Here is a 14,995-nt window from a genome sequence, read left to right as displayed (position 1 = left end):
CACTGAGATCTAATGGACAAACACTTGTTTATTCATTTTTATTTTAGAGCTCTAATGTAATCTGAAATGACTTATTCGGAAATATTCTCCCAGCTGCTGGCAAAACTTCTTTTCAATTGCTCTAGAATGGACTATAGCTAAACCACTGAGGTGATAACATTATTTTGCTTTTTTAAAAAAAAAACTGAGTCTTTTTATAAAAATGACCTCAATCCTTTCCCCACTACACCCACCACCCGCCCTGAAAGATTCGGATAATCTGTCAAACTTGTCCTTTGGTTGAATCTGAATGAGCGCTTGGACAATGATGGGTCTTGACCTTTCATCATTGGTACATGACGTTTCGTGCAGACAGCGTTCCTTGGTGTGTGCTGCCTTCACTTCCTTCCAGTTACCTAAGAATTCCCTTTCAACTGCCAAATCCAACTGTTCTTGTTTTATTCTTTTGGGTGCCAGGCACAAGGTAGGAGGAAAACAAGGGGATTGGCATCCGAGGTTTCTTCTTAACATTTTAATTTAATTCCACAACTGGGTAGCATGTGGTAGAAATTGGTTTGGAGTATCTGCTGACCTGGATCTTTCTGTAGGAAAGTTCCCCTGCCTACTGCGTAAGCAGCTGCTAATGGGTGGAGACCCTTCACTCCCACCCCACTTCCTGCCTGCTGCTGATGCTGCCTGAGAGCTTCCTGGCAGTTTCTCAGGCAGGGGTATGGGAAAGGAGGGGGGCCCTACTCACCTTTAGCTGCCAAGACCTGAGGGGACAGGGTTGGGCTGTTACAGCAGATGGTATCTACTCAGATGAGGTCAATCCTAATTCAGGGGGAATTTTTTTTACATTTCAAAAGATTGTCTTAAATACAGTGATATACAGCACCTTATAAAAAGTTGAAAATCTCTGTATTCTAGTTTTTGTTTCTCTTTATTCTTTCTTGAATAAAAGAAAAAGATGGTAAGAAATGGGGGAGGGGAAAAGAAACATTTTTTAAATGTCTTATTATATGGAGCATTTAAAACAGTTCCCATGGAATCTGCTTAAGGAAAACTTGGTTTGTTGGACTGGGAGAATTACCAGCTAGAAGAATATTGCAGAGATCCCTGTCCGGTATTCCATCTTACCCCTTGGGAATCTTGTCTTGAAGCAGCAATGAGTAGGCAAAGGAATAAACAGGATTTGAGTTGCAGTTCTCTATCTAGGCAGCATGTAACCAAAAGGACTCAAATGGGACAGAACATCAAGGGGCACTCACAGGAATGAAAATTATGAGTCATCAGGGCACCTTGACTCATGCTAATGTTCTTTTTCTCTCCATTGCCCTCAAGGAGGCTCTGCACTGAGGCCAAGTAAGAGCTGCTAATGTTTTGCATGTGCTAATGACTTGCTAGAACACAATAAACACCCTTCCTGCCCAACAAAAGAATGTGCTGCATGTGTACATGCCACCAGTTCATCACTTACACAAATGCAGTCAGTGTAAATTACGTATGTTTAGCCATTTTTTAAAGCAGGGGGCAGGGGATAGCAGGAGCTTGTTTGGGGTCATTTCTTTTGCATTATCCACTGAACTGGACATTATCAGGTATTTACTTAGAATAAAATCAATTAGATGCATTATAAAATATTTTAAAAGTGACTTTAGTTAGAATTTAGCAAAGTAGTAATTATGTAGGTAACATGCATCAGCATTTATTTACAGCAGCTAGCAGAATTCAGTAGCTGAAATGAGAAGGTGTTCTGATGCGGCACATTATGGGCAATGTTCATCGAACTGAAGCAATAGGTGCTTTTCCTCAATAGACAGTAATGGGATTGTGCCTATTGTAGAAAATGTCTGAGAAAAAGAGATGATATGATAAGAATAGAACATTTGGATCTAGTTATTTAGAAAATAATTGCTAGTCATTTTTGCTAGTATCTTATAGGTCTTTTGGCTAGGACTCAATAATGCCGAAGCCTTCTTCATTGACTAGCTCCTTCTTTCATCCAACAAGGGAATAGATACCCTTTAGTTAACCTGTGCCTGTGTTGATTTAACTCAAATATTAGGTATGCTCACCTCGGCATGTGTATGACCAGGAATAATTCTTGCTTTCTTCACTCTAAGGCTTTGTGGGTTGTTAAGTATAAAAGGGAGATGTGGAGGAAGAGGAAGAAGAGGAGGAAGAGAAATGAAGAAGAAAAGAATTAATGTAATGTCCACTGCCTTTAAAAATTTGACTTAAAAAAATTAATACAAGCCTAAGAGTAATGCATATTTATGTTACAAAGCACCAAAATATATATATGTTTCTTAAATATGCATGTATAAGTACACCAAAAATGATCTAGACTCTAGAGCAGTGCTATCTAATAGAAATATGTGAGCCACATTTTTAGCAGCTACATTTAAAAAATGAAAAGAAACAGGTGAAATTAATTTAATAATGTATTTTATTTAACCCAGTATATTCATTTTTCTTAAGACTATTTTTAGAGCAATTTTAGGTGCACAGCAAAATTGAGCAAGAGGTAGAAACTTCCTATGAACCCCATGCCCCCACACCTGCATCATCTTCCCCATGATCAACATCCCTCACCAGAGCAGTCCATTTGTTTTAATTGATGAACCTACATTAACATGTCGTTCTCACCCAAGTCCATAGTTTACATTATGGCTCACTCTTGGTGCTGTACCTCTATGAGTTTGAACAAATGTGTAATGACATATATTCATCATTATAGTATCATACAGAGTAATTTCACTGCCCTGAAAATCCTGTGTTCTGCCTATTCATCCCTCCCCACCCCACTTAATCCCTGGCAACCACTGATCTTTTTACTGTCTATAATTTCTCATTTCAATGTGTAATTGATATAAAAATTGTATGAGATATTTACATTCTTCCTTTATACTAAATTTAAAAATCTGGTGTATATTTTATGCTAACAGCACATCTCAACTAGGACATTTCAGGTGCTCAATGGCCACATGTGGGTAGTAACTTCCAACCTGTGGGTAGTAACTTTCGTATAGAGTAGTTCAGGTCTATAGGAACTCATACTAAAATTCATACCTCTGGAGAGGAGATTGGAATAGAGGAGGAGAAGGTGAGAGTTTAAGAGAAGGGCTTTGTGATGTTGAATGTTTTAACATGAGAATGCATTCATGTTTTGTCTGTGAACATTTACATGCATGCTCTTCGTAGAAAATTTAGAAAATTTAGAACAGTTTAAAGAAAAGTATGTTATCCAAAGGAAATGCTTCTAATGGCTCTGCCAAGATCAAGCCCTGCCTTCAGGGAAGACCTTCTCAGCTGATCAGGTGGGAATGACTTGCTGGCCTATCTTGGAGCTCAACCTTGCGTAATTCAGGTGCCATGATTTCATTTATAGGAGCAGAACCCATATTTTTTCCTACTCTGTAATTTCTAACAGAGTTTAAACTTTGTTTGCCAATTACTGAAGAGCATATACAATCAGAGCTGTGTAGAACAGGAAGAACAATCTTGTGGGGAGAGACACAACAAAGTTCTCATTACACTTTTTACCATTATCCCATAGTGTGGCCTTGAACAGCGTACATGCAGTTCCCTCATTGGTAAAATGGTAGTGATCAGTCCATCTCCTTACAGCAAGCCATTTGTGTAGTGGTTGGAAGCACAAGACCTGGAGGGAGATCTCAGTTATTGACTATGTGACAGCCTCACGTTTCCTACCCTGACCCTAGCCCAGTTTCCTCATTTGTTAGGAAAAAAATAATAGTAATAGCCATGTCAAACAGTCAAATAGATGAGACTACATAAATCTGTCAGTATGGCCTGGCATGCAGTGATGGTTCAGTAAATGTTAGTCATTATTATTACTACGTGATTGTTATGATAATTTTAATGTGTTAATATACACAAAGGCCTTAACACAGAGCCTGGAAAATGGTAGGCATTCAACCAATGATAACTATTGTTAGATGCAAGATGATCTTACAAATCCGTAAGTTTAAGTAGAGACAGATTTATTTTGAGCTATTGCCCCAATTAATATTGAGCAGTCACAGCTGACTCCTGTTTGGGGCACCAACAGAGCTCACTGAGCAACGGTCTTCTCCCTCAGTGTGCCTTAGGTCATTATCAGATGCCAGGGCCATCCATTCAGCCTGAATTCCTTATGAAGGCATATGGACTGGCAGCCTGCTTACAATACCTGTTGATAAGGTCTTTAAACTCAGATAAGAGCCCATTATCATAAATAGCAGTAGCTGGATATCTGTTTACTGTAAATAACTAGCACTTAGCAGCAGAAGTTAGAGATGAAACTAAAAACATTTGAGGCCACTTTGGGAAGAATTCTACCACAATCAAGAGATTTCTTCCTCTGGAATAGCTGTGTAAAGTTAACATGAATTCTCAATTAAGCCTTCTTAATCACTTCACATGGAAGGTTATGAACTTAGCTCATTTTCAGCCTTTTCAGTCAGCTACTAGTTGCGGTGGAACACCAAACGGATGGGCTACACGCAGAATGGCCAACAGGCTTGACAACACCTTTAAGGAAAGCAAAGCAGGTACCCTGCAGATGCTTATTTTGCAGATAGTTAGCTCTTGTCCTGCCAATTGGGAGAATTTCTCAGGAAGCGTGTCTACTGTTCAGCCTGTCTGCCCTAATGTCTTGGACATAAACCACCCTGGTGTCCTACACAATGTATTTTGGATTTTCCTATTTCTACAGCCTAAGGTGGTGAGTCAGTGGGATCTTTTAAACATGAAATTTCCAAACAACTTTCAGCAAGAAGTTGCTGCAGCTGAGAGGGGCACTGCAGCAGAGGACAGCAGAGGACAGCCAGGACAACAGTAGCCAATATGATACTTAATATAATACTGAAAGTCTTCTGTGTAAGGGGAGAGATAGAGATGGAACAAAGGAACTGCTGCAGTTCCAGGTGCAGAGAGCATGGTCTAGAAGAAGGTGTGGGCTGTAGGTGGATGTCCCTTTGCCATGTGGGATTGGCCTGGCTGGCAGAAGGCAAGAATGGTGCCCTGTAGCCAGGATCCAAGTGCAGCACTGGCATAGAGCAAAAGTTCCTTCTGTTAGGTTCATGGCAGCCGAATGATAGGAACTGGAGTCCTGGAGCTGCAAGTGGAGTTCCCATCAAGAACGACAGGTACCGTGCCTGCTCCAGCTGCCCTGGGCTCTCCCTTCTGATCCTCTACCCAGTCAGAAGTATGTTACCCACAAAATATGCCTCTCACCTAGTTTAACCATAAACTGTTTTTAAAAAATGTGAATTTACAATAGCAAAGACTTGGAACCAACCCAAATGCCCATCAATGATAGACTGGATTAAGAAAATGTGGCACATACACACCATGGAATACTATGCAGCCATAAAAAAGGATGAGTTCATGTCCTTTGTACGGACATGGATGAAGCTGGAAACCATCATTCTCATCAAACTATCGCAAGGACAAAAAAAACAAACACTGCATGTCCTCACTCATAGGTGGGAATTGAGCAATGAGAACACTTGGGCACAGGAAGGGGAACATTACACACTGGGACCTGTTGTGGGGTGAGGGGAGGGGGGAGGGATAGTATTAGGAGATATACCTAATGTAAACGATGAATTAATGGGTGCAGCACACCAACATGGCACATGTATACATATGTAACAAACCTGCACGTTGTGCACATGTACCCTAGAACTTAAAGTATAATAAAAAAATAAAAAATAAAAATTAATTAAATAAATAAATAACGTGAATTTAAAATGTGGTGAATTTAGTTCCTGATACTGCCCTCATATACTTCCAGCTTATGTATAACTATTTTAATAGGTGTGCTTATCTTGCCTACACTTCTTAAATTACCACCGTATTAGTCAAAGACTATAATCCCTGCCACACTTCCTCCAATTCTAATACCAGAGTCTTGGCCAGTAGCTTAAACTTCACAGTGAATAAAGAAAACCAGTCTGTAATTTAAATATGCTTGACCTTCTGTGGGGAGCAAAGTAATCATAGCTTTGTCATGCTCTGGTTTGGTTCACTGGGTGTAAAAACGTGTGTGGATAAAATTGGGATAGACCCAAATTTCCCCCCATCCTTCAAACTAAACCCAGGCAATGAGTTGTTCTGATCTGTTGTCTCTTTGGCTTGGGACTAAGCTTGCCCAAGGATTTCCCTATTGGAGATGGTTTGCACACCCAGTCTTGCCAATGTGACTTTGTAGCTTGCTGTCCTTACAGGACCTCCCCAAACTGGCTGCATTGGTTTTTATCTGTATATTTATAAGATCTAGAAGTCCCCTATTAGTTGTGCTAAGCCAAGTGGTGTTTGGCTGGCATGCTCTCTGCTAGCCTGGAAAAATGTGAATTTCTCCCCAGAAGCAAAATCTTGTGTGAATTGTTTCCCAGTTTTCCTCTCCACTTTGAAATCTACTTCAAAGTTATTATTTGGCTAAAGGGTTATGTTTTCCTTCCCTTGAGGTCTATAGGATTTGCCTCTGATGTGTGGCTGGGGCACAGGTTTTCCTTCTAGTCTGTCATTTTTTATCTGTGTTACATATGAACATAATCATTCTCACCCCAAATATGAAACTAAACCTATAGGAAATTGCAAAAGCCTGTTTCACCTCCATTTAGTCTTCAAAGATGTTCAGCCCAAGAAAGAAATACTTAGTGTTCTATCTTGCTCTGATTATAATTTTAAGGATCAACGAACAGATAACAAATGTGTAACTGATGGTAAAATCTTTAAAGACAGGAATTTTTTTAAAAATTAGCTCAGGGTTTGGTTCTGGTTTGGGATAACACCAATAAATATAGTTCTTCACACTTTATCTTGGGAACTTAATAATCTGATAGCGACCAATTAGATCATGTATGATATAACAAAGTTTAGCAAGTATGTTCTCCATGGAAAATCAACAAATGTTTAAACTTATTATATTACATACAGTCAACTTTATGTTGATAAAGTAAATTGAAGGGCTTTGTTTTGTGATCATCTCTTTTGAGAGAGAGAGAAGTTGAGTTATACAGAGAGTGAGCGTGTGGCTCTGTTTACAGATATTGGGAGAAGCCAGCTTCAAGGGCATGTCAACATTCATGATGATGTATTGGGTTAAGTTCAAATTTTTCCTGCATTACTGTGTAAAACACTGCCTGGCAATAATTCAGCACAGAAATTATTTCTTTCCAGTCTATGATTCCTGTGGGCAGAAAAGAAAATTATGCATATGAATCCGTTCCTATAGTTATCTTTCAATAATATCTAAAGCAGCAGCCAAGTTGTCTCTCTATTATCATTTATAGAAAATAGATGTGTCTTCCATTCAACTGTGCCAGGAACCCTAGATTTTTGTTTTCAGAATCAAGACTTTGAAGTAATGATAATAGCTACCATTTACAGAATATCTACTATGTATCAGACACTCTGCAATTTGCCTTATGTGACTTTTTCCTTTTATTTGATTTTTTAAAATATTTATATAATTTTGTGAATTATTAACATAATACTTTTTTAACAAATCAAGTAAGACAGAGCTATATAAAGAAAAATTAGTTTATTTTTGCCAACATCTCCCTCTAACCCTATCCCAGTTGTCGCCACTGTGAACCCTTCAATTTTTTCTGATGCTCACACTCAGTTGATATTTCAAATCTCTCTTTATAAGGTTGGTGGCTTTATCCACGTTTTATAGGGTAGAGAAAATAAAGCCCAAAAAAGTTAGCTCTAAGAAACTGAACGTTAACGTAGATGTCTCTTTCTAGTCAACCATACTGTTTTCATTGGGATAAAGAAATCTGGATAATTAAGAAGCTCAAGGGAAAAGCAAAAGAAAAGTGTTTATGAGACCATGAAGAAGCAAAGCCTCCTCTTTGTTGCCAGTCTTTCCTGAGTCGCACTGTCACCTTCTTTCTTCCCAGCTCTGCCATCAGTGCAGGGGCAAGGCACAGCGTCAGCGTTTCATCACCTGCAGGGCGCCGTGCTCCTCCAGGGCTAGCTATTGAATAGCAATTTGATATTGACATAGCTTTGTGGTTCGGAGTCTGGGAGGGGTTGTTGATGGCAAATTCTTCTCCACTCACCGGTTGTTTGCAAATAGACCTGTTCATCCAACATACACTCTGGATAGACTCTAATTATATCTGGGTATCTTTTTTGTTCATAATCATGCCCTATTAAAACAAACTGTAATGATGAATTTGTGAAATGTCTAAGCTAAGAGAACTATAAATGTGGACTTTTTCAGCTTGATTCTTCTCCTTTCACTTACATTTTGTTCTCAAATAAAAGGAAGGTTTTTCTCTGATTTTTAAATTTTTCAAATGTATGAAAATGCTTCAAGACCTCATTTGAGTAATGAAAAGTATGGATGATCTTCATTTCCTGAAGAACAAGCATATTTTCCTACCTTAGTGGAGCAACTGGGTCCCCTTTTTTTAAACAAAGCAGTGTTTTTCTGAAGGCCCAGATATGGACACTCACTCCATTGTGCAGTCTCATCCGGTTTGCTTTCCAGCCATGTGATGAAATCCGGTGCAACACCCATATTCCATTGGCTTTCAAATGCAACCCGTTCACCTTTCCATAGGAATGCATGTGGAGCGTGCTTTCCTTTGACATGCTGTGCCTAGAACTCTTCTTTGGCCTTAGAGATGGAGGAAATCCACTGACACACCCAAGCCTGTACCCACTGGCCGTACTCTTAGTGGTATTTACCCAGGGAACAATGCCTGCTGCCTAAAATCCTGCCTGTGATCTCATGAGCTAATCAGAGCCAGGTATGGTCAGTAGTCAGTTGGAAGAACTCCAGAAAAAATAACTTGGGCTGTCACAGGTCATCTCAGTGATTTGTTGGTAGTACTGGGCTCTCAGAGAGTAAGGATTCAGTGCCCCAGAGTGGTGCCTGGAAGCTTCATTTATACCAAGGATCTTCTCTCTCTCTTTTTAACATTTTTTTGTATTTTAAAATATATTTTATTAGATATATTTGATGTTGGCAACATGATGTTATGGGATACAAATAGATAATAAAATGGTGACTACAGAGAAGCAGATTAACATATCATCTCACATAGTGACTATTTTTGTGTGTGGCAAGAGCAGCTAAAATTTGCTTATTTAACAAAACTCCCTAAAACAGTACAATACGATTTTATTAACTCTAGTCCTCATGTTGGACATTAGATCTCTAGGCTTGTTCATCCTGCTGACGCTTTGCACACTTCGACCTGCATCTCCTCATCTCTCCCTGCTCCTCTCATCACCCCTGGTAACCACTGTTTTATTCTATCTACATGCATATTTGACCTTTTTTGTTTTGGATTCTATATATAAGTGATCATGTGATATTTTTCTTTCTGTATTTGGCTTATTTCACTTAGGATCTCCTTATTTATTTAATTATGTATTTGTTATTTTTGAGATGGAGTCTCGCTCTGTCGCCCAGACTGGAGTGTAGTGGCACCATCTCTGCTCACTGCAACCTCCACCTCCCGGGTTCAAGGGATTCTTCTACCTCAGCCTCCCAAGTAGCTGGGACTACAGGCCTGCATCACCATGACTGGCTAATTTTTGTATTATTAGTAGAGACAGGGTTTCACCATATTGGCCAGCTGGTCTTGAACTTCTGACCTCGTGATCCACCCTCCTTGGCCTCCCAAAGTGCTGGGATTACAGGCATGAGCCACTGTGCCCAGCCAAGGATCTGCTTTTTTAATTAAACCTTTTAACAACGTTTTAAACAGAAATTTGATTCCATTTCCCATAACCATTATAGAATACTCTCATAGGTAAATATAAAAATCATCAGGCTATCTCTTCATGTAAAAATTAAAGCAAAAATATTTAAGTCTCATCCCAATCCACTTATTCTTCCATGCTTTTCAGATTGGGTGCAGTCAATGAAAGTACAACGAGGAAAGTTAGAGTGCAATTTGGCCCACAATTGGTAACTAAATATGAAAATTGGAGTGAATCTAAATATTAGAAGGAAACTGAGCTAGTGGGTGATCTGCTGGGTTAGATAGTATTGGAATCATTTGGCTGATGCTGCTAATTAGTTTACCATTTTGTTTTTAAATGGAAACCCCATAATCAAATAAGTTTAGTAAAATTCCATGTGTTTACAGAGATCTAGTCAAAATTATTCTGTATTTTCCTATTTAAGCATCCTAGTGGAAGTCGTGTTTTGCCTTTCTAATTAAATATTTGCTTACGTGTGTGAAACAATGTCCCTGAATGAAGAAAGAAAACACACTATCATACTATTACTTCTTATTTTTATAGGCAATTGAGTTCTGGTTTTATTTATCCCAAGGCCTCCATTTGCCAGAAAAATATATTTGTACTATTATTCATCGTTACTTAGATCAGTTGGATTGTCAAACTCTGAAACTCTTATTACCTATGTATAGTAAGAATGAGTGTGTAAAGAACAACATTGGATTAGATGCAGAGTTCTGCTTAAGCCATTTATCAGCAGCATTTTATCTTAGGCATGTTGCTTAACAATCCTTGATTTCCTCACCTGAAAAATGAGATATACCAGCTGCCTACCTTACAAGGTTGCTGAGAGAAGCAATCAGATATGTTAGGATGGCAGAACCACCAAGAGTGTAAAAGTACAGATTTGGAGTTCAAGAAACCTCAGTTGGAGACCTGTTGCTACCATTTACTCTGTAATCTTGGGCGAGTAACTTAACTTCTAAGTCTTAATTTCCTTATCTTCCAAATAGGGGTCATGATAAGACATATCTCACACACTTAATGAGAGGATTAAATGACACCATAAAGTACTGAGCATGTATGATAATGGCTAAAGGTGTTGAGCACTTCCTGTGTTCCAGCTACCTGATCACATATATGAATGTGCTCTGTAGGCTGGAAAGCCATGTAGAGGGGGAAGCCCAATTCATGTGCTTTTCCATTGCCAGCCTTTCCTCCCATATGCAGAGATCCTAGCCAGGGTACTCACTTTGAGGGATAAGGAAGAGGCCAATTTATAGGATCTACTGCTCCAGAGAGGAAAGCTCCTGGGTGAGGCACTATACCTGGAACAAGATCTCTACCCCAAGCATTGAATTTGGTTGAGTCTCGGAGGAAGCAGACCTGTTGTCTTGCATGCTGCATGCATTTCTGGTGGACTTTATCACAAAGGTCTGGGACTCTTGGAAAAGGAAAGGACAGCCAGAAGGAATGAAGAAATAAAGAAGCTTTCTCTCTCTCAAATCAGACTCCACCTTTTGGTTGCCACTGCCTTCAACTAACAAAGAAATTACCTGTCATTTTATTGTTATAACTATTTTTATGATTGTCAGCATAACTGCCATTATTGTTAACAGCTAAGTGTATAGTGAATGCTTAGAATGGACTAAGTTGTTTACAATGGACTTAGTTCATTGACTTCTTTCAACAATCTCAAAAATCCTGTGAGGAAGTTTTGTTGTTGTTGTTGTTGTTTGTTTTTTGAGATAGGGTCTCACTTTCACTCTGTCATCCAGGCTGGAGCCTGTCACCATGCAATGACAGGATAAACAGTTCACTGCGGCCTCACCTTCCAGACCTCAAGTGATCCTCCCGCATCAGCCTCCTGAGTCAGCCTCCTGAGTAACTGAGATCACAGGCTTGCCATAGCGCCTGGCTAATTTTTTAATTTTTTGTAGTGACTGGGGTCTTACTATGTTGCTCAGGCTGGTCCTGAACTCATGGGCTCAAGCACTCCTCCTGCCTCAGCCTCCCAAAATGCTGAGATTACAGGTTTGAGCCACTGCAGAAGCCACCAGCCTCAGGAAGATTCTATCATTATCCTTATTTACAAATTAATAAAGTGAGAATTAATCGGAGAGAATAAAATACTTGCCAAAGTACAAGTGGTATTGCTGAGACTCAAACTTGGAACTGTCTAGCTCTGAGCTCCTATTTCCAATTACTATGCTACTCTTCAATTAATTACTGACAACTAGAGTTCAAACTCAACAAAGCACTTGAGTTTAAAATCCATGCATTATGGCCGGGCACCGTGGCTCCCGCCTGTAATCCCAACACTTTGGGAAGCCGAGGCGGGCAGATCACGAGGTCCGGAAATCTAGACCATCCTGGCTAACACGGTGAAACCCCGTCTCTACTAAAAATGCAAAAAATTAGCCGGGCGTGGCAGCGGGCGCCGGTAGTCCCAGCTACTTGGGAGGCTGAGGCAGGAGAATGGCGTGAACCCCGGAGACGGAGCTTGCAGTGAGCCGAGATCGCACCAGTGCACTCCAGCCTGGGCGACTGAGTGAGACTCCGTCTCAGAAGAAAAAAAAAAAATCCATGCATTATGTTTGCTTAAACACACACAGCACCCAAGTCAGTGAAAATCAGGAAACGGACAATTAGCAAATGCCATTTGAATATTTGTCAACTCTCACCAAGATCTAGGAGAAATCTTCTCAAGATGATGAGAAAGATGCTATCCAAATTAATACTTAGTTTAGTCATCCTAATTCTAATGACTTAGCATACTAACACTTTTAAACAATAGAAACATCTTTACACCCATTTTTTTAGGGAAAGCCATTGTTATTTGCACTTTATTTTAGCGCCATTGGTTTCTCTGTTGCTCTAAAACTTAGAGGGCCTCGGAGCTCCTCCTCCCTCATGCCCTCAGGACCTCAGAGGAGTGAGGATGGAGAAAAGGTTTAGGCTGGGTGCAGGGAGAACCTGTGTTGGTCAGGCAGCCCCACCTCTGTCCTGTTCCTCCCAGCCCCAGGAAAGCTGTCCTCTCCTTCCCCCACCCCTAGACTGCCTTTCTTGAAGCAAGACAGCAGTACTTGGGCAGTTTACTCAGCACTTCCAGGGTCTTTACAACAAAAACGAGTTTCTGCTCAACTTGTCCTATCTCTTTTGAAAACCCAAAAATAATGATTTGGGGATGAAAGTCAATGTGCTGAAACACAAAACAATCTCATGTTGTCAAACAGAAAGTAAACTTTAACCTTCAGAAAATTTTTTGGTTTTCCTGTATGATATGTCTTATTGTTTTAAGATGTATTCTCACATGGTTTTTTCATATTACAAAGAAGAGTTTTCTTAAGCTTATTGTAATTGATTGTAATTAGCTCCCTTAAATTAATAGATGAAGTTGAGTGTAGCTAGAGTCTTCAAACCATTTATCAGCCAAAACTATAGGATTTACTATCTAAACAAGCTCATTTAAATGTTTCACATTAATTACATAGCTATTATAAATGCAGACTGGAAGAAAAGCCTTGATGGGATTTGTTCTATTCTCTTCTGCTGATGTAGCCTTAATTGCACATGATAAGAAAATACTTTTAGTCTGAAAGTATGCCAGACTGACACGACCACTCTAACAACCTGCTTCAGTGAAATATCAAACAAATGTCATGTCAGTGTGTGCCTCATAGGTGGAAAAAAAAAACAGTTTCCCCTATTATTCAGTGAAAATATGAGAGAGATATCTTTTGTACAGTACCTTCAAAAAAAGAAACAATCACTCATACATTTTTTTAAAACCCATGTGAATTGTAATTGTATTGTAACAAATTGTAAATCTCAGGGTAATCGGCGGTGAGCTCGTCAGCCAGACTGGATTCTAGCAGTCAGGACATTTCAGCCTTGGATAATCAATCAGGGGACTGGAAAGGAGTAATTTCAAGGTGGTAACCAAGTACTCCCAACACCATTTATGTATAATTTATCACAGCAGTGATACACACACTGATTGCATATCTGCTTGAGGATGTGTACAATCAACAGCTATTTATCTATGGCCAATTTATAACATAGTGCCAGCTTCAACCTTTGAGGCAATAGAATCAAGACTGTAACATTAGCTTTAGAAAAACATAATTAGAAAGGTAAATACACTGGATTCAGGAGCCAAATACAAATTCCTTTTGGATAATGTGCAGTTATGGATTACCAAATTATCTATATGGTTAATCTCCTTCATTAGTGTGAATAATTCAGAATTGGATATAATTACTTACATGTTGAAAGTGATGATAGTTATAACATCAGTTTCACTAATTCTATCAGAATGGTTTGTTCTTTGCCAACAATCTTTTCTTTAAAGCCTGTTTTTATGCATGCAATTTTGTTTGCTTCTTGGGTTTGCTGATTTTAAAAGACACAGATCTAGGCATGATTATTCATAGCTGGGGGGAAAAAGTCCCTAATAATTCTGGCTTGAAGGGAAGTTAATATGGTAATTTACTGTATTCCACAGTCCCAAAAATGATCTTTCTGGCTTTGCTTCTCTCTTCTGCAGCAACCATCCACTATGGGTTATGCAAGACAAATCATTAAGAAGGAAGGCTGGGGACTCCAGGGCCTCAACAAAGGATTAACTGCAACTTTGGGACGACATGGAGTTTTCAACATGGTTTATTTTGGCTTCTACTACAATGTCAAAAACATGATTCCTGTCAATAAGGTAACTATTTAATAAATTAAAATCCTGGAGGAAAAATCCTCTCAGTGAGATAGCTCCATTTGTAGAATGTTTATCCTGTCCCGGTCACTGTGCTGGACACCTACATCTATTATCTAATTCGATCCTTACATCTGCATTGAGTGCTGTTATCCCTATTTCAAATCCAGAAGCGGAGGCTTAGAAAGATCAAGGAAATTGCCCAGGCTCACATAGTAAACAGTAAAGTTGAGGACTGAACCCAAGTCTGACACCAAAATTTATCTTCTTGAAGAAGCTATTGTTACAACTGAGTGCTTTCCCTTTATTACTAATAGGAATTTCTAGAAACTGTATTATTACTTACTTTTTGTCTCAGGAGTATAACTTTCTCTAGAAAGTTGAAAGTTTTATATTTTAAATAAGTTTTGAACTCACAAGGAAAAATTGTCGGCCTAAAATTTAAATTTCACCTGGGTATTAATTTTTAATCTAGGTTAATTAGGGTAGGTAATCAATCGATTCTTCTAGAATCATTTGCTTTTGATGCAAAATAACAATGATGATAATTATTATCATCTTCAATATTATTATTTTGAAATGATA

The 14,995-nt window shown here is 39.1% G+C and overlaps 1 protein-coding gene across 3 annotated transcripts in view; it reads left to right on the top strand.

Annotated features, from left to right (window-relative positions):
- Nucleotides 1-14,995, top strand: part of SLC25A21 (solute carrier family 25 member 21) — a 506,910-nt gene that overhangs the window by 460,650 nt on the left and 31,265 nt on the right. For 2 of the 3 annotated variants that reach the window (XM_073997256.1, XM_005561106.5), the window contains one exon: nt 14,249-14,413. In XM_073997256.1, the coding sequence (XP_073853357.1) occupies nt 14,249-14,413 (165 nt within the window). Of the gene's footprint in view, nt 1-1,320; nt 5,707-14,248; nt 14,414-14,995 lie in introns of those variants that run through there. The other variant, XM_073997258.1, reaches the window with a different exon arrangement.

Source organism: Macaca fascicularis, chromosome 7 (genome assembly GCF_037993035.2).
Source record: "Macaca fascicularis isolate 582-1 chromosome 7, T2T-MFA8v1.1".
In the NCBI taxonomy this organism is placed as follows: Eukaryota; Metazoa; Chordata; class Mammalia; order Primates; family Cercopithecidae; genus Macaca; species Macaca fascicularis.
The sequence above is the reverse complement of the archived record's forward strand: the minus strand, read 5'-3'. Positions and strand labels throughout refer to the sequence as shown.